The 21,454-nt window shown below is 39.6% G+C and overlaps 1 protein-coding gene across 2 annotated transcripts in view; it reads left to right on the forward strand.

The window, feature by feature from the left end:
- Nucleotides 1-21,454, forward strand: part of FEZ2 (fasciculation and elongation protein zeta 2) — a 42,878-nt gene that overhangs the window by 13,822 nt on the left and 7,602 nt on the right. Inside the window, exons 4-6 of one of the 2 annotated variants that reach the window (XM_059079301.2) lie at nucleotides 641-782; nucleotides 2,666-2,934; nucleotides 19,512-19,592. In XM_059079301.2, coding sequence (XP_058935284.1) covers nucleotides 641-782; nucleotides 2,666-2,934; nucleotides 19,512-19,592 — 492 coding nt within the window. The remainder of the gene's footprint in view (nucleotides 1-640; nucleotides 783-2,665; nucleotides 2,935-19,511; nucleotides 19,593-21,454) is intronic. The other variant, XM_059079302.2, reaches the window with a different exon arrangement.

The raw sequence follows: 21,454 nt of genomic DNA on the forward strand, positions 1-21,454 counted from the left end.
AAGCAGATATATTTCTGAAATTTTCCTGCTTTCGTGTAGCTTTTTTTCCTCTTTAAACTTCTACATTTAAAGTAATTTTTAAATATACCTTTATTTTCCATTGAATTAATATATGAAATTCTTTTCCTGCTGTTAAAGGAGAATTTTGCTACCATAGAGGTAATTTCTTGCTTTACATATAAAGTTTTTTACACTGTTGTATTTTCTAAATATTATGTCAATTTTATTAAATAGCTTTAGATTGAGCACTTGGATGTGGTATACGGTAAATCTTCTGTCACTTGCTTTCTTTTACCTATGACTATGATCTGGTTCTGGCATGTCTGAAGTAGATTATATGTGTGTTTGTAGCACCATTTCTCAGACATTACAAGATCTGATAGGGCCTACTGAATCCTGATGGACATATTAAATCATGTTTTGTTTATTTTTGTGTTTAGTGTATTGTAACTTTCTTTTGATAAACCATGTGTACTCTTACAGTCAATTTTTGTTATTGAGAACATCGACTCCTGCACACTGTTGGTTAATGGAGAATTTAATGTACTTCTACTGTGGTTCCTTCAGGTGCATGCCATGTTACAGATGGGTCATTTTTCCTATGTGTATTTAATTAACAGTGGTTTGTATATTTCGGAAGGTGATTGAAGAAATCGAAGAAATGATGCAGGAGTCACCAGACCCAGAAGATGATGAAACACCCACCCAGTCGGATCGGCTTTCAATGCTTTCCCAGGAAATTCAAACTCTTAAGAGGTCTAGTACAAGCAGTTATGAAGAGAGTAAGAAGCCTGACTTAAAATCAGTACTCTTGGTGCTTTTGTATACCTCAGCCATGTAGTGGGACCGTCTCCAGAAGTCTTTGGCTCTCACAGGCTGGGTTATATACCCTTCCCCTGCCTTCCACTGATACTTGGGGCATATATTCATCATTGCTCAGGGACTGTGTCATACTCACCTTTGAATACTGTATTTGTCTGCTTGGGCTGCTGAACAAAGTATCACAGGCTGGGTGACTTAAACCACAGAAATTTGTTTCTTATAGTTCTGGAGGCTAGAAGTCCGAGATCGAGGTGTTAAGCAGGTCTCATTCCTTCTGAGGCCTCTTCCTTCTGTCCTCACATGGACTTTCCTATGTGTATCTGTGTCCTAATCTTCTCATTTTTAAGGGCATCAGTCACATTGGATTAGGGCCCACTCTAATGGTTTCATTTTAACTTAATTATCTCTTTGAAGACCCTATCTCCAAATACAGTCATATTCTGAGGTACTGAGGGTTAGAACTTCCATGATGTCCTCTCACATAAAGGGAAGTGCTGAGAAAAAACTGCAAAAGGGGGTTTCAGGGAATATTCTTCCCTTCATCTTCCCAGTTCTCAATAAAACTCACACATTGGGGCATATGTGTTTAAATATATATTTAGCTTAACACAACATTGTAAAGCAACTATACTCCAGGACTTCCCTGGTGGTCCAGTGGTTAAGACTCCACCTTCCAATGCAGGGGGTGCGAATTTGATCCCTGGTCAGGGAACTAAAGATCCCATATGCTTCGTGGTGTGACCAAAAAAAAAAAAAAGTGCAACTATACTCCAATGAAAATTAATAAAAATATGTATTTAACTTAATTCTTTCAAATTGCCTTTTCCTCTCTTGATGTGTCCCAGAGCCCTGCTAAGTTGCTTGTGATTTTTTGTCGGCAGGTATTTTCTGTACCCTTCCTCTGCTTTTGTGTTTGTTCTTTTTCTTTTACAAGCTTATTAAGTCTTGACTGAACTACTTATTCATGGAATGATTGATTTTTTTTTTTTTTTAATTTTTTAATTTTTTTTTTAACATCTTTATTGGAGTATAATTGTTTTACAATAGTGTGTTAGTTTTCCCTCTACAACAAACTAAATCAGTTATACATACACACATGCTCCCACATCTCCTCCCTCTTGCATCACCCTCTCTCCCACCCTCCCTATCCCACCCCCCCAGGTGGTCACAAAGCACAGAGGTGATCCCCCTGTGCTATGCAGCAGCTTCCCACCAGCTATCTAATTTACATTTGATAGTGTATATATGTCCCTGCCACTCCCCCACTTCGTCACAGCCCACCCCTCCCCCTCCCCATATCCTCAAGTCCATGCTCGAGTAAGTCTGTGTTTTATTCCCGTCCTACCACTAATCTCTTCATGACATTTTTTTCCCTTAGAGTCCATATATATGTGTTAGCATACGGTATTTGTTTTTCTCCTTCTGACTTACTTCACTCTGTATGACAGACTCCAGGTCCATCCACCTCATTATAAATAACTCAGTTTCATTTCTTTTTATGGCTGAGTAATATTCCATTGTATATATGTGCACGGTACATGGGCCTCTCATTGTAGTGGCCTCTCCTGTTGCGGAGCACAGGCTCCGGACGCGCAGGCTCAGCAGCCATGGCTCACGGGCCCAGCCGCTCCGGGGCATGTGGGATCTTCCCGGACCGGGACACGAACCCGCGTCCCCTACATCGGCAGGCAGACTGTCAACCACTGCGCCACCAGGGAAGCCCATCATAAACAATTTAATTACTTAGAATATGATTTTTTGCTTTTTGGCATTAAACACCTTGTTGTGCTGCCTTGAAACATTTTGGTCATAGTGTCTGCTGTGCTTTGCTTTTTGGTCATAGGAGTGAAAAGGCTGTCCGTATCTGAATTAAATGAACTGCTGGAAGAAATTGAGACGGCCATCAAGGAGTACTCTGAAGAGCTGGTGCAGCAGCTGGCCCTGCGAGATGAACTGGAGTTTGAAAAGGAAGTGAAGAACAGCTTTATTTCAGTTCTCATTGAAGTGCAGAACAAACAGAAAGAGCACAAAGAAACAGCCAAAAAGAAAAAGAAACTCAAGAATAGCAGCTCTCAGAATGGGAAGAACGAGAGAAGTCACCTGCCCGGCACAGTAAGTGATGTTTTGCAGGTAGCATCGCACACTGGAAACGGCTTCGGTGGTCATTCCAGTGCTCTGGGCCAGCAGAGGCAGGCAGGGCCTGTGCATACAGGAGTAGGGGTGCTTCTCACCAGAGAGCTAAAGGGATTCTGTTCAAGAATGCCACTGTGCTCGCTCCTTCAGAAAGGTGTTTTCTTGGTGAGGGTATAATGGTTATCTGGATAATTCAATGCTGAAATATTTAGGAGGCAGGTAAGTGGAAGGAAGAGGGGGAATAAAGGAGAATGTTTGAAAGAAAAGAAGCTTTAGCAGGTGACCATTTCAATACATCAGAATGTTGATAGGGGTTATGTATGTTCGGCTGGTGGGCAGATGAATGGTATTGCTTTCTTGTTTTTGCTTATCTCTTGTGAGTTGTATAGTAGAAAAAAAAAGGGGTGCTTTTAGAGGTAGCTGAACTGTGCTGAGCCTAAAAGCATAGGTTGACTTGTAAACCATTTCCTCCTGATTTATGAGTGAAGCTGGATATGAGGATGTTAGAGGCAGTTACGTGGCATCGGCCATTTGGCCTAGTATTTGGCAGACTAGAATATTACTGACTGGTGAAAACAACTTTAGGATATTTTAATCTTTGACTCTTGGTATGAAGTTTTTTGTTTTCTGCTTTTCATTTTTCTTAAGGTGTCCTATTAACTTCACTTGATTAAATTTCATTATAAACATTAACTGTTAAGTATTTGAGATGCATTTCCTTATTGGTCTTATGGCCATTTCATTATTCTTTGATCAGTTGAGACCTTGTACCTTGTCACCTTTATCTTGTTTGTATGTGAAGAAGTGTTGGTTTTATTTTTAGAGCAAAATAGAAACCCTTTTTTTTTTTTCTTTTTGGTAAGAACACTGGGATTTTAATTTTGTAAGTCACATATTCGAGTGCTCAATAACAGAATGTTGCCCATAGAGAATTGGGGCCTGGGCTGCGAACTTGTCTCTGCCCAAATGCAATATCACACACTACTACCAAGAGCTAACAACAGGTCTGTCCAAATGCTAAGACCAGGGACTTCGAAATCTCCATCTTGAGCCTTATAGGACTTCAGGGCAGTAAAAACTTTATCTTTCAGAGGCGGAGGGGCCTGACAGAGGCTTTGAAACCTGCGGAACACCTCCTCCCACGGCACATCCTGGGACTCAGTTCCAATCCAAAGGACTTTCTGAAGGTTGTAATGCAGTCGTCGACCCCAGTCTGTTAGCAGACCCCAGATAGGCCCGGGAGAGCTCTGGATGGGCAAAGAGATTCCTTTTTCTAAAGGGAGTGTACTTTTTAAATTCATAATATTGATAACATGGTAATGCAGGTCATCACAGACTGGCTGTTGTATGGTTTGCAATTATAAAAGTTCTGTCTTTGACTAAGTCTTGATTCATTTTTTTCTAAAGAATACTTATCAGAGAAATAGATCTCATTAATCAGACTGATGGAATTGAGGAAAGAGAGTGCAGTTCTGGGTTGCTGAGCCACCAATGAGTTAATTAGCCCATTCATTATGCTGTTTTTGGCCTATGAGTAAATGCACATTTTCTTAGTGTAATGTCATTTGTACATAGAAAAGACAGTTTATAAACTGACTTTGCAAAAGTTGCCAGGTATGTAGAACAAACTATTTTTTAGAAATGGTATAGTACTGGTTGAAAAGTGTTTAGTCACTTCTAGTGACTACAATGAAAAAAACAGAAAGCACCCACCAAACAAAAAAAACCCCACCAAAACATGCAAAATCCAAACCATTTGTTTGAATATACAGTCCTGGAAAGTTTGCTTTAAAATATTAGGTACAATATTTTGTATCTCAGATTTTTTAAAAAAATTGTACCCTTTAAATTGCCCTATTATGCAAGTGTGATTAAATGCTTAGTTAAAAAGTCATAGCATGGTTGGTAATTTCTGCTTTTAGGGATTACATGTAAATCCTCCATGTGTTCATGTTAACACTTGGGTGAGGAAAATAAATGTATCCCTAGAGACATTTAAGGGCTTTTTTTTTTTTCTAACTCCCATATAAAAAGGGTTAGTGTGGATTCATTGTGTAATTTTACATGGCATTTATATTGAGAAATGGATTTGACAAGGCCACATTTAGGTCTTATTTGAACCTTTATTAGTCTTGAAATAGATTCATAGGAACAGTAAAATTTTTTTTCACAATATTTGGACTTGTGAAGTTGCTTCTTGAGTTCTGATCTGCTATTTGTGTCAAAACCTTTAATCAGGCTAGTCATGGCATGGCTAAACTTGTAGTGCTAGTTCCCTCCTTTCTGACGCCTGAAATGATGGCAAAAGACCATTCCATTTGTGACACAAGCAGCCTGAAACCTATGATTCTGAAAATAGTGGTTGGTGGCTCAAAAGAACCTTAAAGTGAAATGGCCAGTTGGCTAAACAGATTCCAAGATAACTTCCTTTCCAGACTTTTTGTATCATATACAGTTTTGGCAAGGCCTGACCTCTATGCGTTAGCTATCATCAGTGATACTAATTTCTAAGAATTGGTGATATCGTGCCTTACCTGTCTTCTAATAATGTTGGTCACTTTTTTCTTTCTACCTTAGATATGTTTTATTAGCAGGACTTGTACTTTTTCCTTAAGCATGGCATAGCTTCCTGCCATTTTTCCTTAGCATATTTCTTTGAAACAAAACATCAGTTTGTAGCTGGTGTCACACTTTATCCATCATTGCTACCTGCTTCTCTTAGGTCCAGAGATACTGTAATGAAATAATCTGCATGTGAATAGAACAGAGTTAAACTCTTTAGGTGTTCATTTTGGAGACATACTTTGTTTGAAACATTTGCTGCAGTGAGACAAAAATTTAGAGGGCTTAGGGATGCTATTTATAAATATTACATGAAATACTGAGTATTATAAAAGTGAAATGTTGATTTGTTTTAATTTCTTAAGTAATCTGTTATATGCTGAATAAGATAAAGCTATTCATTAAATACTTGCAGAGTGTCTTTCTTGTGCCAGACACTGAAGATACAGTGGTGAATAAAATAGGCAAGGCCCTGGGCCTCTTGGAGCTTACATTCTAATGAGGGAGACAGGCACTAAACAAAGAAAAGAATGAATAGACAACGGAACTTCGGGTAGTAATAAATGCCACCGGGAAAACGCAAGGCCTGGTAAGGTTATTAGCCGTGCTGTGGGGGAGCTGTTTTCGAAGGGGTGGTCACTGTGTCCCTGCCCCCCCTGATTGGCAGGGCAGGCTGCTCTTTCCCTTTCCAATTCTCTGTTTGGAGGGGAGGTTGGAAGAGTAGATCTTCTCTTTGGCAAATGAGACTCAACAGATGCAAAAAACTTTCTATCTCCTTTATCCTGTTCAAAATCTAGAGAAACGGGTGGGGAGTAGAGACTGGAATGGCTGAAGGGCACTGTCTGGTAATGGGTTTGATGACCCACATGCACTTCTTTGAACTGACTGTGCTGTTTTGGGCTGTGACGCTTCTATTTATGCTACTGCCTTTTCATAGAGCAACCCTCCTTCTCCTTTCCTGCTTCCACTGTCCACTTGGGAGGTGTTTCCGTTTGTTTGTTTGTTTTTGTTGTTGTTGTTGTTTTAAACTCATTCTTCAAAATCATGGTCAAGCATTGTCTTCCTTTCTTAGAACTTTTCTGGATGACTCTTCCTCCAGTGCAGAATTGACAACTCTCCCCTTCTGGGGTTAGTGTTGTTCCTCTTAACTATTTCTGTTAGTACCGTCATGTCATATTGCAATTTTTTTGTTTTCCTGTCTGTCTCTGTTAGGTTCCCTAGGGATAGAAAATGTAACTCTATTTTCATGGTATACCCAGGTCCCACATTAGGTACTCAATAAATTCCTGATGAATAAATAGTTAAGAAAATATTTTTGTTGTTGTTGTTGCAAATCTGTATTTCTACCTTGGATCTTTCTGCCAGGTGCCAAATGTACTGAGGCTGAATTGCGTATTGATTAAGAACTTTGGGTTAAGAGCAGTGTTTGAATCATGATCCTGCCACTGGGTACATACCCCTTTGAATTTTGGAGGGATTAAATGAAATTATGTAAGACTAGCATATATCCTGAGTAAATGCTAGTTACTATAGGTCCAATTGTTTACTAGACATTTCTCCCTGAATATCTTGCGGGCATTGAAATTTATCTTATCAGACTAATGTTACCATTTTCCTGAAGGTGAATTTATTCCTATATATTTCTTTTGTCAGTGAAACTAGTCTACTCATTCACCAAAACCAGTGGAATTTTTTTAAAGTTTATTTTATTTTATTTTTTTGTTTAGAGGAATAGGTGGATATGTTTTTATTTTTTATTTTTAAATGTTTATTTTTTAATAGGAACAGACTACTTGTATTGTCTTTATTCAGAAAGAAAAAGTGAATTACAACACTCAAGGATATCCTTTTCTGCAATACAGTTGACCCTTGAACTAATCAGGGGTTGGGGCGCCGACCCTCTGCTCAGACAAAAAATCAAAACCAGTGGAATTTTTAGGTCAAAGAATATGCAGTTTTAAACAACAATCTTTTCAAATTGTCCTACATAAACGTTACCCAGTAATAGCATAAGTGACTGGCCATTTCTCCAAACCTCCAACTTATGATGGATATTGTTAACCTTCTCATATGTACTGATCTGATAGGCAAATAAGGTTTTGATCTATTGACTGTTTGTATTCTTTTGTGCATTGCCTATTGTATTGCATTTGAGTTGTTTTTCCTATTTATTTATGAGGGTGCACATACTTCTTATTTCCTAGTACTATATTCTACTGTAATCATTTGCTTAAATCTCTCCTTAGAAAAAAGTGCAGCCTTCCCAAAGGCTCATTCACATTGTTTCCCCAGCACCTCACCTAATTTTTCACTTAATGCATGTTTGTTAAATTGAAACTTCACCATAAAGGAGATGGAATCCCAGAGGATTTGTGGTCTTTGAATTATTATTGTTGTATCAGAGATTTTGTTTTGGCCAGTCTTCTGTTTATATCAAATAGATTCACAGGTCACTGAATTTCAGTGGCAGTTCACATGAGTAAAAGAACAAGTTGAAGTACATCAGTTATCTTTAAATCAGTAATTTTAAAAATTAAAGTAATTTAGTAGTGGTTGTCATCTGGAGTTATCTGAAGTTGTAAAGACATTAGTATTTACCTGCCTAACATCAAACCTAACTTAGTAAGCTTTATAAGGATGAAAATAGATGTACTTCCTCCTTTAGAATCCAATGTTTGTAAATTAAAGTCATGTGTAAGGCTTCTTATTTGAAGTCTAGGATTGAAAAGATGGGAATGTATAGTATCTTTTCTGTTGTCCATATCACATTGAACTTTCAAGAGAGAGTGCTAGTGTGTTGCTCTCACCACCAGCAAAAATGTATAATTCCTTCAATCTAACCTGAAGAAGTTTATTCTGAAAACTTCTGGGGTATTAGCAGTCAGTGACTCCATTCATATTATCCTAATTTATTGCTTTTGGGGGTTGGAGAGAGAACTGCTTAAGGATGAGGAGAAGCTAGGGCTTGGATGATAGATGCTCTTTCTTGTATATATTTTTCTTTCACAGATGCATTGCTCCATCTGTCTTTATGACTCACTTAGCTCATATTCTGACTAATAGTCAATCTATTTTGTTTCTCTTTTACATGCAAAAATGCCCCAGTAATATTTTTTCATTTACTCTTGACCAAAGCTGACTTTAAGGTAAGAGAAATTTATTTTTGTTTAGACAGCTACTATTAGATTGTTCTGAAGTTGTTCTAATTTATGCTGGCAATAAGCCTGGAAGGAATTGTTCTGGCACAACTATTTGAATTTGGTGCTTTTTAAAATAATAAGGACCTGGCTTTTTGTTGTTGTTGTGCCTTCTTTTCAACTTGGAATTTTAAAATTTCACATTTGCTAAGATGATTTAGCCCAGGGATTGGCAAAGCAAACTACTGCCTGAGGGCCAAATCAACCCTCTGCCTGTTTTGTTTTGTTTTGTTTTTTGCCGTACGCGGGCCTCTCACCGCTGGGGCCTCTCCCGTTGCGGAGCAGAGGCTCCGGACGCACAGGCTCAGCGGCCTGAGTTGTGCCCGCAGATGGTGACCATCCATCTCCAAGTCACGTGCCGCAGGCACCCCACCTAGCAACAGCCCTTTGTGCCGTGTGTGTCAGATGCCCAGTATGCTGGGTGAAGAGAGTCAGCAGGTAGCCCAGTTGTCCCCAGATTGGGGGCAAATGAAAAAAATAAAAATGTTGGCAGTGCTCCGGGCACATTGTATTTATACACAGTGATAAAAGGTAGTTTAAAGAAGGCAGAGGAGAGGGGGGAAAAGGGCTGTGTCCTCCCCTTTTCTAAGTAGTGGTAGTTGAGAGGATAAAGTCTGCCCTGTATAGATACTTGAATGTAAATACTAACACATTTTCAACAATAACTTGTTGGTGATCTTTGATAGTATTTCTCTGCATTTATTTATTTCAAAGAATATTCCTAAAAATTAGTGTTAGGCATAAAATGGAAAGTCATTGTAGGGTGGAGAGAAACTTAGTTGAACTGTCATGTTTATTGTTTTAATAATTCATATCTATGAATTACGAATTATTTTAGATGTGGAACAAATTTTTTTTTGAAAGTATTGCCTAGAGAAATATGTTATCACCAGTTTTTGATATCTTACCATTATCCACTATTCATTTTCTGCAATGGTTTTTTGGTGTTAGACTGGTAATAGTGAGCTTTTATAACTCAGCAGTTACTGTAAGAAAAATCAGGAGTCTCTTCTTTCTTTTTAAGATTTATTATTTATTTATAAATTTATTTTATTTACTTTTGGCCGCACTGGGTCTTTGTTGCACGCGGGCCTTCTCTAGTTGTGGCTAGCGGGGGCTACTCTTCATTGCGGTGCGCGGGCTTCTCACTGCGGTGGCTTCTCTTGTTGCGGAGCACCGGCTCTAGGCGCGTGGGCTTCAGTAGTTGTGGCATGTGGGCTCAGTAGTTGTGGCTCGCGGGCTTTAGAGCACAGGCTCAGTAGTTGTGGCGCACGGGCTTAGTTGCTCTGCGGCATGTGGGATCTTCCCGGACCAGGGCTCGAACCCATGTCCCCTGCATTGGCAGGCGGATTCTTAACCACTGCGCCACCAAGGAAGCCCTGGAGTCTATTCTTGACTCCTTTATGTCTTGGAGAGGTTTGTTAATTATTTGTTAGTATAATACAAATTCACGTAAAAGCCATAATATGCCAGGAAATTGTGATCTTATTATATATTTAGAATATCTGTAAGTATCGGAAAAGAGTTTATAAAACTGCCAGGGTTAATTGTTTTACTCTATTTTTAGTAGCTTTGAAAATGTTTGCCAATACTTAATTACCATGTTAAGATTAAATTACATAAAAATTTTAAAAGATCTTCAGACACAAAAAATTAAATTGATGCTAGTCCATTTAACTCCTAACTTTGAAAATCTTCATTCACATCTTTCTGCTTTGAGGTTGAACTTATAAATTAGTAGGTCAATATTTAAGAAATGTTCAAATATTTATCTGCTTTGTTGTAACTCATATTTTCTAACTTACTTGGATCTTTTTCAAAAAACTATTTTTTTTGGTAGAATTTGAATTTGTAACTGATTTATCATTCACATTAAAATTATTTGATTTGAAGAAGTATCAAAACAAGCAAGATCAATTTTTACATCTTAGGTAATAGCTTACTAATTATTTGAATGTTTTTACTTTTTTTTTTACATTTAACTATTGTTTTCACTTCTGTGCTGTTCTCATGTTTTGTATTTTGATTAAGAATTTTAACTAAAACATTAACTACTATTCCATAAATTAGTATTTGAAATCATGTCACTCAAACTACTAAAAATGATGTGATGTATAAAGAACAATAATTATGTTTGAATTTTACTTGCTTTTGAAACTCTAGTATAAAGAATATTAATGGAGTGAGAGCATAGGTTAGAGTCAGAAATAGATGAAAAAACATTTCCTAATTGCTTTTCCCAACCTTTTTTTCTGATATTGAGCTTTGATATTGAGATTTTTAAAAGCGTTCCTGGCTAGTTAGAGATCTGTGCCACTGGGATCAGGTGAGGCCTCAGCTCAAGAGAAAAGCTAAGAAAAGTTTGATAGCAGGAATAGTCTGAATTTCCTGACCTCTGGGTTAGTTTGGCTTTTCCCTGTCTTGGATCCTGCTTTCTGTGAAATTAGTTGAGCTGGTGAATATACTGTGCAGAGAAGGAGTTGGTATGGTTAAGACTCTGGAAAAGAATGAACAAACCACAACTCTGTATCTGATTCCGTGTTGCTTTTCAGTTTAGGTGGTATTTTCTAGCTCTTTTCTTTTTATTATTCAGAAAGACCTTGAATTACCTAAAAGTGTTACTTGTTTTCTGTTCAAGCTTTCTGGCTGATTCAGTCTCAGGCAGTAGTGTCTTTTCCTTGTGTTGTCTTCAGTCCTTTTAACGTAGAGACTATAATCAGGGTGGTTATTTCTCAGTTGCCATTTTATTTATATGAGGAGAACTTGAAATAACTGTTGTTTACTGTTTGGGAGAAAAGCAGAAAGGTATGGTTATTTCTGTTTGGCAGTTATGTCCCAAATGTTGGTCTGGCCTTTTGAAGGGAATACAGCCCAGACATTTTCTGAACATTTACATTTGTTGAACACCCTGCTAAGTGCTTCCCATGGATTATTTCATTTAATCCTCACAACAACCTTATAAAGCAGGTATTATTGTTGCTGCCATTTCATAAATGGGTAAACAAAAGCTCAACAGGCCTTAGCTCACAGAACCAGTGTACATTGGAGCGAGGATGTACAGAGTTGTACAGAGGTGGGTGCAGGGAACCCATGGCTCTGGGAGTCCTGTGCAGGCGTATTGTGGATGGACATGGAGGTCTTGGCTCATTTCTTTGTCTTTCAGATTTTTATAGATTTTTTTTTTCTTCTATATCTTCTGTATCTTGTTTACACTTTGTTGTTCCTGGTTTCGTCTGAGAAAAGTTTCCAGAGAATGACTGGTTTTGAGACTTTAATACATACTTACACCAGGGAAGCAAATGGTCGTGAGGCAGTTGTGAGTATTCTCAGTTTGAACCATGTGACTGAGGCCTTGAACTCAGTAAACCCCTTCCCCTGTCCTTGCCACGTTACTTTGGCACTTTGTCAGCGGTGAGGGGAACAATAAAGTGAATCCTGTAATGCTTAATCATTTTCCTGCTTATAAAAGGGCTCCCATCAAAAATTGCATTCTGCGAAGGGCATTTTACAGAGCTATTAACTCCTTCATAAAGATGCAGTGGATAGATTACAAAATAATTTTAGACTCACAGAATCTTCACAAGCGCTTCGCTTTGAATTTGAACATTTGGATCCTTTGCTTCAAATCTAGAAGTGGTGGATTACCTGGAGGCATGATTGGGCTTTTGCCATACTTAATACTGCTGTTATTTTAATTAAACTGTAACAACCCTTTATTGAATGTCCTTTGTTTCATCAAGCATTCATAACCTTGAGACTTAACTTCTGTCAGTGCTTTGACAGGGCTCTGGCACTGTCACCTTCAGAAATGTTCAACAAAGAAATGCCTCTCTTCTTCCTTCCATCCCGTGCGCCCCCCCCCCCCCCCCACTTACAAAATTTAAGTATAGAGAAAGTCTTCCCTCTGGCCCAGTTAAGTACCATAAGCACCTAATAACATTGTATCTGCCCTCAAGTGTGTAAATACAGTGTTCCTAAATGAGGTGATGTTTACTGAAAGTAAATTTAGTCTGCCTCTGAGGTTTTATGAATTTTTTAAAATTCATTTTGCCTTGCAAGAGGGTGTATTGTTTTTGGAATTTATAGGGCAGTTGTAAAGCAGACTCTGTTGCGCGTTTTGCGGAGCTCTTTTCCTTCCCTGTCTGGCTGGTAGGCTTTTCATTCTGTGATCCTTCTAGTCCATTGACCTTCTTCTACTTGCTACGCTTTTATTATCCCAGGGGTTTTATATTTCTTAGTCACTACACTGTTTTACAAACCATGTCAACAGGATGATTTTATCTTTATTAATCTCATGTTGACTTCCCAGACTAGGTTCTTCAGTGGGCTTTTCCAGTACTCTGCTGTTCACACCTTTGACAAAAAACTTTATATCTCGTCATGTCGTCCTCCTTCTGTCCACCCTCAGATTATTTTTGCCTTTTATAGCTCTTTTAAAAAAGTTTCTCTCCTGTAAGAAGTCAAGAGGCCTCCCGATATGGTTATCACAGGCTCTAAGACTGGTCTTAGGTGTGTTACAACTTCAGCTTAGCAGACGTTTATAAATGCCTGCTGTGGCACAGGCACTGTGCAGGTCACTGGGATGGAGAGACGAAGACCTAGTCTCTTCTCTTCAAAGTGTACTCATGTCACAGAAGAAAAAGGAAGCCACGGGAGTAGACAGCTCTGAATGTATCATCTCGCTGGGCAGTTCTGTCATTCTAGAGCACTAATATCATAGCTTTTGTGACCTTTTAGCCTTGTACTGTTCTGTGTGCGTGCGCGTGTGTCCGTGCACGTGTATGGTTTGGATTTGCCTTCCTAAAAAAATCATGTATCTTCTAGGTGGAGTTAACTTGTAGATTCACAGAAGTTACAAATGAGAAGACCGTTAAAAATGACGACATTTAATCATCCATTTCACAGATGAGGAAGTGGGCCTCTGCAGGCTTAGGGACTGCTGTCATGTCACACAGTTAGTGGCAAAGCTGGGAGAGAGCCCAGATTTCTGATTTCTAGTCCAACATTTTTCTATCCAAGAAGGCTGTTGAAAAATTTTCTGATTCCAAATACTTTTGACTAAGGTGTGAGTCCTGGTTTCTTTAAAAAAAAAAAAAAAAAAAAAAAATCTGGAAGTATTTCACTGTTAGGGGAAGTAATTGCTGAAGAATTTTGCAGTTGAAGCCAATGACGATCAATCAAGGGCCTCCTGCGTGCCGAGCATGGGCTTGTGCTTTGTGGGCGCACCAAAGGGGCATCTGACATCATTGCTCTCCTTAAAACATTTTTTTTTTTTTTTTTTTTTGTGGTACGCGGGCCTCCCACTGCTGTGGCCTCTCCCGTTGCGGAGCACAGGCTCCGGACGCACAGGCTCAGCGGCCATGGCTCACGGGCCCAGCCGCTCCGCGGCATGTGGGATCTTCCCGGACCGGGGCACGAACCCGTATCCCCTGCATCGGCAGGCGGCTTCTCAACCACTGCGCCACCAGGGAAGCCCTCCTTAAAACATTTTGAGATGGGGTTGAGCTTATGAAAAATTAACCTAACCAAAACTTTCTTTTTTCTTTCTGTTCTGTTTTTTAGATCTTGTGCCTCATCCCCACTTAAAAAAACAAAACAAAACAAAAAAAAACTCTTCTTTTTTCCAGTTTTATTGAGAAATAAATGCCATACATTGCTGTGTAAGTTTAAGGTATATAGCATGAAGGTTTGATTTATAAATATGGTGAACTGATTACCACAGTAGGATCAGCTAACATCCATCTTCTCATATAGATACAATTAAAAGAAAGAAAAAAGGAGAAAAAAGGTTTTCCTTGCGATGAGAACTCCTAGGATTTACTCTTATACATCATATGTCAGTGTTAAGTCATCATGTTGTACATTACACCACTAGTGCTTATTTATCTCGTAACTGGAAGTTTATACTAGCTGAGCACCTTCCTCCAGTCCCCTCTCCCCACACCCTCCACCTGTGGTAACCACAAGTGTGATCTCTTTTTCTATGAGTTTAGGTTTTTATTTTTTTAAGTTTCCACATATAAGTGAGATCATACACTATTTGTCTTTCTCTGTCTGACTCACTTCACTTAGCATAAAGCCTTCAAGGTCCATCTATATGACAAATTAAACTCTCATCTTTTCATTTAGTACTATTAGACAAACATATACTGATATCTAATTATGGGCTGGGCATGGGTGTTAAGGATGCAGAGTAAATCCCAGCCTCCAGGGGACGTGCCGCCTGTGGGCTGGGGATCTGATGACCACCCAATGCACATGCAGTGATTCTCAACCAGGCCAGTTCTGTCCCCCAGGAGACATTAGGGAATGTCCGGAAACGTTTGTCACTGTCACTACTTGGCGGGGTGTGTGTGTGTGTGTGTGTGTCACTGGCATCCGGCTGAGTAGAGGCCAGAGAAGCCATTCAACATCCTACAGTTCACAGGACTGCTCCCACATCAAAGAATTACACATCTGTAATTCAATGTCAGTAGTGTCAAGGTTGAGAAACCTAGGGTTAGGGTAATTATTGCTATATTCAAAACAGCTACCACGTTTTTAGTGCTTTGTGCGCCTGGTACTGTCCTGTGGTAGCGGTGTGTGTACGTTCCTATCACCCCTAGTTTGGTTGAGGGGCCTGAAGTGAATCCTGAGGACAAGCAGAGAAAGGAGGAGACAGGCATACTGAGCAGAGGGGGTGGTGCGGGCGACCACCTGGAGGTGACAGGGCACCTGGAGGTGCAGGTTGTTCGTTATGGCTAGAAGTTGAGGGAGGAAGTAAGTCAAGAAGAAGAGGGTGTGGAGTGACAAAGGAGAAGCCAGAAAATGGAGGGCTTTGTACTGTATGCCTCCCTGTGGCATTTGGTCCTTATTTAAAGGCTGTAGGAAACCAAGGAGAGGTTTTGAGTGGCTTGTTACATATTCAGATTTGTCCCTTGGAAGGGTAACTTCAGAGTCTCAAGGAGAAAGTAATCGGAAGGAGACAACTAGAGGTAAGGAATTGATTTGGAGGCTGTTGCTGTCATCAGGAAAGAATTGAGCCAAGGAAGTGACAGCAATGGGAAAATAGTTGAATTTCAGCGACATTAAGGCAGTTGAATCTATCGGTTGGGGCTCTGGAGAAGGGAGGGGCTGGGGTTGGGTCATTGATTTCTGCCTTGGGGTGGCATAGGTAGAACATGTGTACCCCTTCCCCAAAGTGAGACATGCAGATCTCTTCAACAGTAACTGCATCTAGCACAGTATCTTCGGGGGATGTCTGTCCTTCCCATCAGCTCTGGATGATGTAGCTCCTCATGGTACAGAGAGTAAGCCTCCCATTCCAGCACATCCAGCACATGAAGATGGAGAGAGAACAGGGCCGCTGTAATAAAACCTTCTTATTGGAAGGAAGGGAGAATGGAAATACTCAGTAGCTACTGTTTCACATCCTGCTGCAGAAGAATAACAGGACCCCTGCTCACTGGCCGCAGGGTGAACTCCTTGGTTGGCCAGTTTGTCTGCTTTTGGTTTTGTTCTGAGAGGATCTCTTGTCCATTGTCCTTTGTAGCTCATCTGGAAGGGTGTATAATTCATGTTTCAGCTCAGATGTCACCTCCTAGGAGAACTTTTCTCTGACCTCCCAGTATAAAGTAGGCATCCAGTTTTTGATTGTTGTAGCTATTGGCAGGGCGTGCATTATCTGCAGTTATCTAGTTCCTTTACTTGTTTTATTTTTTCTGCTCCTCTTAGGCTGGAATGTCAGGTCATGAGGATGGGAGGGGCCTTGGCTGATGTGTTCACTTTGAATCCTTAATACCTGGAATAATATGTGGCTCAGTATATATTATATATATATATATATATATATATATATATATATATTTTTTTTTTTTTTTTTTTTTTTTTTTTTGTGGTACACGGGCCTCTCACTGTTGTGGCCTCTCCCTTTGCGGAGCACAGGCTCCGGACGCGCAGGCTCAGCGGCCATGGCTCGCGGGCCCAGCCTCTCCGCGGCATGTGGGATCTTCCCGGACCGGGGCACGAACCCACGTCCCCTGCATCGGCAGGCGGACTCTCAACCACTGCCCCACCAGGGAAGCCCGCTCAGTATATTTTTGAACGAATGAATAAATGAAGGAGGGGATATAGAATGCTGAAGGAGAAACAGGCTTTTAATTTTTAAAAAATTGCTGGGGGAGAGGAAGATGAATTCAGTCTTGGATATGATGCGATTTTGGAATGTTTAAGTACAAGTGTCCAACAGACCACTAAACGTACAAGTCCGAAGCTCAGGAGGGAAATGAAAGGTAGCTAGTGTTTCTAGAGCCCTTCCTTTGTGCCAGGCTCTGTTCCAAGCGCTTTATTGCTCTTAGTAAAGTGGAGCTGTAGATCTACAGGTGCAGAAGTCAAAGTGGGAAAAGTCAGAGTGTGCATGAGAAAAAAAATATAGGGACACAATCCCTGGGAAACACCAGTATATAAGAGGTGAGCAAAGAAAGAGGCACTTCTCAGAAGAAGCAGCCCAGAGGCAGGGGGGACTCTGGGAGAGTGTGGTGTCTAGGAACCCACGCAGGCAGGGAGGGGAGCTTACTGGATGTCTGCGAGGGATCTGAAAGGTGTCCGCAGACCTTGGCATCAAAGAAGTGACGCTGGGCAGGGCTGTTTCTGGAAACCCTGGGGAAAGAGAGGTTGAGGGTTTCAGAATTTAAATTTGGCAATGTGGGAAAGAGCTAGCAGAGAGGAAGAGTTTGAACATGGAGTAAAGGGAGAAAATTGTTACTGAGTGATTTCTGGGGAGGTGGGAGTTGATGACAGCTGGAGCTTTGGGGGTGGAACATTCTCAGCTGTATCTCATAGTTGGTTTCTTTGTGCTTCCCCTGAATGTTCTGATTTTTCTTGTTCTGTCATTTTCCCAGTTGAACCTTGTTGGCTGCCGTGTTGCTTGCCTGGTCAGGATACAGTGGGGCCTGACTGGCCACAGCTACTGACTCAGCTGTCATCAGCCGCAAGGGCAAAGGTTCTACTGGGAGTTTCTTTACTTAACTTCTTTCGTTTTGTATGTTCCTAAGTTAGTGTGGCTTCACATGATTGCCTTTTCATTTATTTCCACCAAGCCTGGTTGCATGAAAGCCATCTTTCACAAATACTCAGGCTATTGGCAGTTGAAATGGCTCAGTAATGTTCACAACTGGACATTTAAGAAAGAAATTTAGATTACAGCTCTAAGAATTTAAAAATTCGCATAAACTACTCCCATCCCCATCCGCAAGAGACAGGAATTAGGTTTCCAGTTGGGAAAGGTAAAGATGGTGTTTTTAGAATACACTGTTAAAATTTGAAGTATACCTTTGTTTTCTGATACATGGATTCTAAAATGCTTCATCTTGCTTGAGATTTTCTGAATTTGTATCTGGCTTTAACATGCCTGTAGATAATGGAGTGAAGTAATATAGAAAATTCAGTATTTTTCTCTTTGTTGCTTTTGAAAGGAGCTATGTTTGATAGACATAATTTCTTTAAAAAAAGAGCTGACTTGTGTATTTGAAAAGAGTTTCCCATAAGTGTTATTGCAGATGCTGGAGGCTAAGCGGTCCTCTCTTTTGATAATCTCTTTCAAAAATGTGAACAAGTTATATGATAGCATGTGAAAAACCTACAGACATGGTTATCTGTAGGTTTTCTTTTAAAACTAGCCTACTTCATCAAAAGAAGAGTTACGCTGCCAGCAAAATACAGCATGTTTGTTTAGTGGAGCTGTCTTGACCTGGACCACACTTTGACAATCAGTGGGCTACGCTATGCCTTTCTTGAGGGCAGAAACCATTGCCTTAGTTTCCTTTTTTCTGTTCATTAGGGCCTGGTAAAATACTCTTTATGTTGACTCCTCAAATGTATTTACTGATTCAACTCACCCCTATAAAATTACAGGGGGAGGAAGCATCCGGTGAATCAGGACTGAACTTCCTTTTCAGAATGCCTTTCCCCTTAATTAGTCTTGCTGTAAGAGGGTCCATCAAAGTCCTCTGACTCAGCAGCCACAGAGGTGCCACTGGACTCTTTTTCACTGTCTGATGACATCGTAGACCGGTTACAAATCAAGATGAGGAGTGTCGGAAAACAATATTCCCTTTTCAGTACAATGAATTCTAGTAAGTCTTGGAGGTTGCTAGAAGAAAAAAGCTAGAATTGTTTCCTAGAAACAGAATGGAGAAGTCTGCAGAAGTCGTAGGGGGCCTCGCTGGCACATGGGATCCACTCTGCTCTCCAGGAAGCATATGTGCTCTTCCAGTTCGAATTTTCTGCCCCGAGGCGATGGCAGGTGTCCTGAAGAGTGAGTGGGAAGCAATAATCAGCTCTCCGAGTAACAGCATTTTCATTTGCCAAATGTTATGTTAATGTTCTCCGAACTTATGGTAGAAATATGCAAACTTAGACTGAAAATATGCATACTGTCAGTGTTAAGTTTTCAGACTTTTGAAAAAATGTAGGTAAACAATATCAAAAGGTATCTTTAAAGTTATGTGGCAAATTTTGCATAAAACAAATATGTGTACAACTTATAGTGTTTATACTGGAGCACATTTATCAGCTACGTCAGGAAAAATCTTCATATATAGCTGCATGAAAGTAGTTGCTTTTGCATTTGACTTGCAAAGAAATGGAAGCAAAACCATTTTGAAACAGCATGATTTTGTCTGCTTTATCTGAATGAGTTAGTGGCATTTTCTAACTGCTTGCCTCTTGGGTACATAAGGCATCATGGTACATTCTACTAATAGTCTTTGAACTTCTTTCTCTGTCCTTTTCTTCTGGGCCGTATATCGCTGCCTTTAGCGCTTCAGCATGGAAGGGATCTCAAGTGTCATTCAGAATGGCCTCCGCCACACCTTTGGAAATTCAGGTGGAGAGAAACAGGTGCTCGCTTATTCTTATTTTCCTCATTCTCTGTTTTTTTCATTCTCTGTGTAAGTGAAGGTCCTGAAAGCTGGCAGTCTTACTAATCTACTAAGACTATTGCTTAAAGAAATGAAAGTTCATTATATTTATAGCTTTGATAATGCATAGAATTTCCCTTTAGGAAAAAGCCTTTTTCAAATTAGACAGTAAATACAGTGTATTCTTAATACATGTTTTAGAACTCTACTTTTCACTTTTACCTTTAAACAAATAGCTGTTAACGTATTAACTTAATGAATTGCATGTGTAGAATATATAGCTGTGAAAATAACTAAACTAGAATATGCTACTGTAATTCTAAAAGTTTAAGAAACAAGATCTCATTTGGGGGGAAAGAAAGCCAGATGTTGGTATCTTTTAGACTACAGATCTAGGTCATAATGTTTACGGAGTATATACCTTACCTACTTTTAAATGAAATTCATGTGCTTTTAAGGTGTATCAGGTGGTCAGTCAACTCAGTTGTCTGCTGAATGAGGCATGAGACATTATTTATACCAAATTATACATGGATATAAATATAGTCAAATGTGTAGCAGTTTGCTTTTTACCAGCATTTTTTGATATAATGACTTAAGGAATGTCAAGAGCGTGGGAAACACATCTACATTGAATGTGCTTAGAATTTTCACAATTGAAACCTTCACTTTAAAAAGAAGACTCTTCAATTTAGTCCTTAAGTGAAGAGTGAGAAAGTGTGCAGAGTGTAGCTAGTAGGCAGTTTATCAGAATAAGGTATTTGAGCCTAGGTTTTTACTGCAGATAGCTCTGTATTACTCAAGAAGGGAAATACCGACATGAAATAATCCTTCACACTGACATTTGCAGCTCATAAGTGGGCTCCAATAAGGGATGGTTGAATTTTGTTTTTATTTATTTATTCTGGTGCCTCTCACCTCTCTCAGACCCACAAGATGGCAGAATAACTTCCAAACTGACCCAACATGTGGGAGTGGGGCAGGAAGGCCTGGAAGTGTGGCTAGACAGCATGCCTGCCAAGGTGCGGCTTCCTGGTGCTTCTACAAGTTGCCGGACATGCATGCTATTAGCGAGGCCCCAGGAGGGCGTGTTTTGGCTTCTTGTGTATTCTTCACAAAGAAACATGTTTGGTTCTACAACTGGGCATCATCTTGGAGAGGCCTACACCATAAAGATGGTGGAAACTAAGTTTCTTAAAGATTGAAACAATTCACTGTAATCAGTTATTGTTAAGCAATTCTATTTTGTTTTTTGATTATGAGTGGGATAAAATTGCTCAAAGAGGATTAGGAATAGAGCTGAGATTCAGGACTGGGGCTAAATAATGGGTGGGTCTAGAGAGATTGCAAGTAAAAAACAACTAGTAGATCTCTAGATAAGCACCTGCAAACTCCATTGAACTATACATTTTTTGGTGGCGTCAGAATAGGAGAATCTGGACAATAAGTTTTAGATTATGCTTTCAAGGGACATAGTTATAGGACATAACTGATACTTGTGAGCCTTTACAGTAGTGAGCTAGGCAGTTTGTCTCAATATCAGACTGAATTTTCATGATTCATTAGGCCATTATCTCTTTTCACTTTTCTCTTTTCCTTTAATACCTTTAAGCATTTATAACTACTAACACAATAATTTAAAATAATAGTAATACATCTTCAAAATTATTTGGGTAAGTGTTTCTTTTTTAGCTTCTGGAGAAAGCTGGTATTCATTTTTAAAGTTGTCAAGTTATCCATGTGACTGTTTTGTTCAACCAGAAAAAAATGGTCTAAAACAGAATCATTTGACTGTTGGGAACTATTTTGTTATGCAGAATGGTTATGTTTTTAGTTTAAATT

The sequence above is a fragment of the Kogia breviceps genome, chromosome 11 (assembly GCF_026419965.1).
Source record: "Kogia breviceps isolate mKogBre1 chromosome 11, mKogBre1 haplotype 1, whole genome shotgun sequence".
Lineage (NCBI taxonomy): Eukaryota > Metazoa > Chordata > Mammalia > Artiodactyla > Physeteridae > Kogia > Kogia breviceps.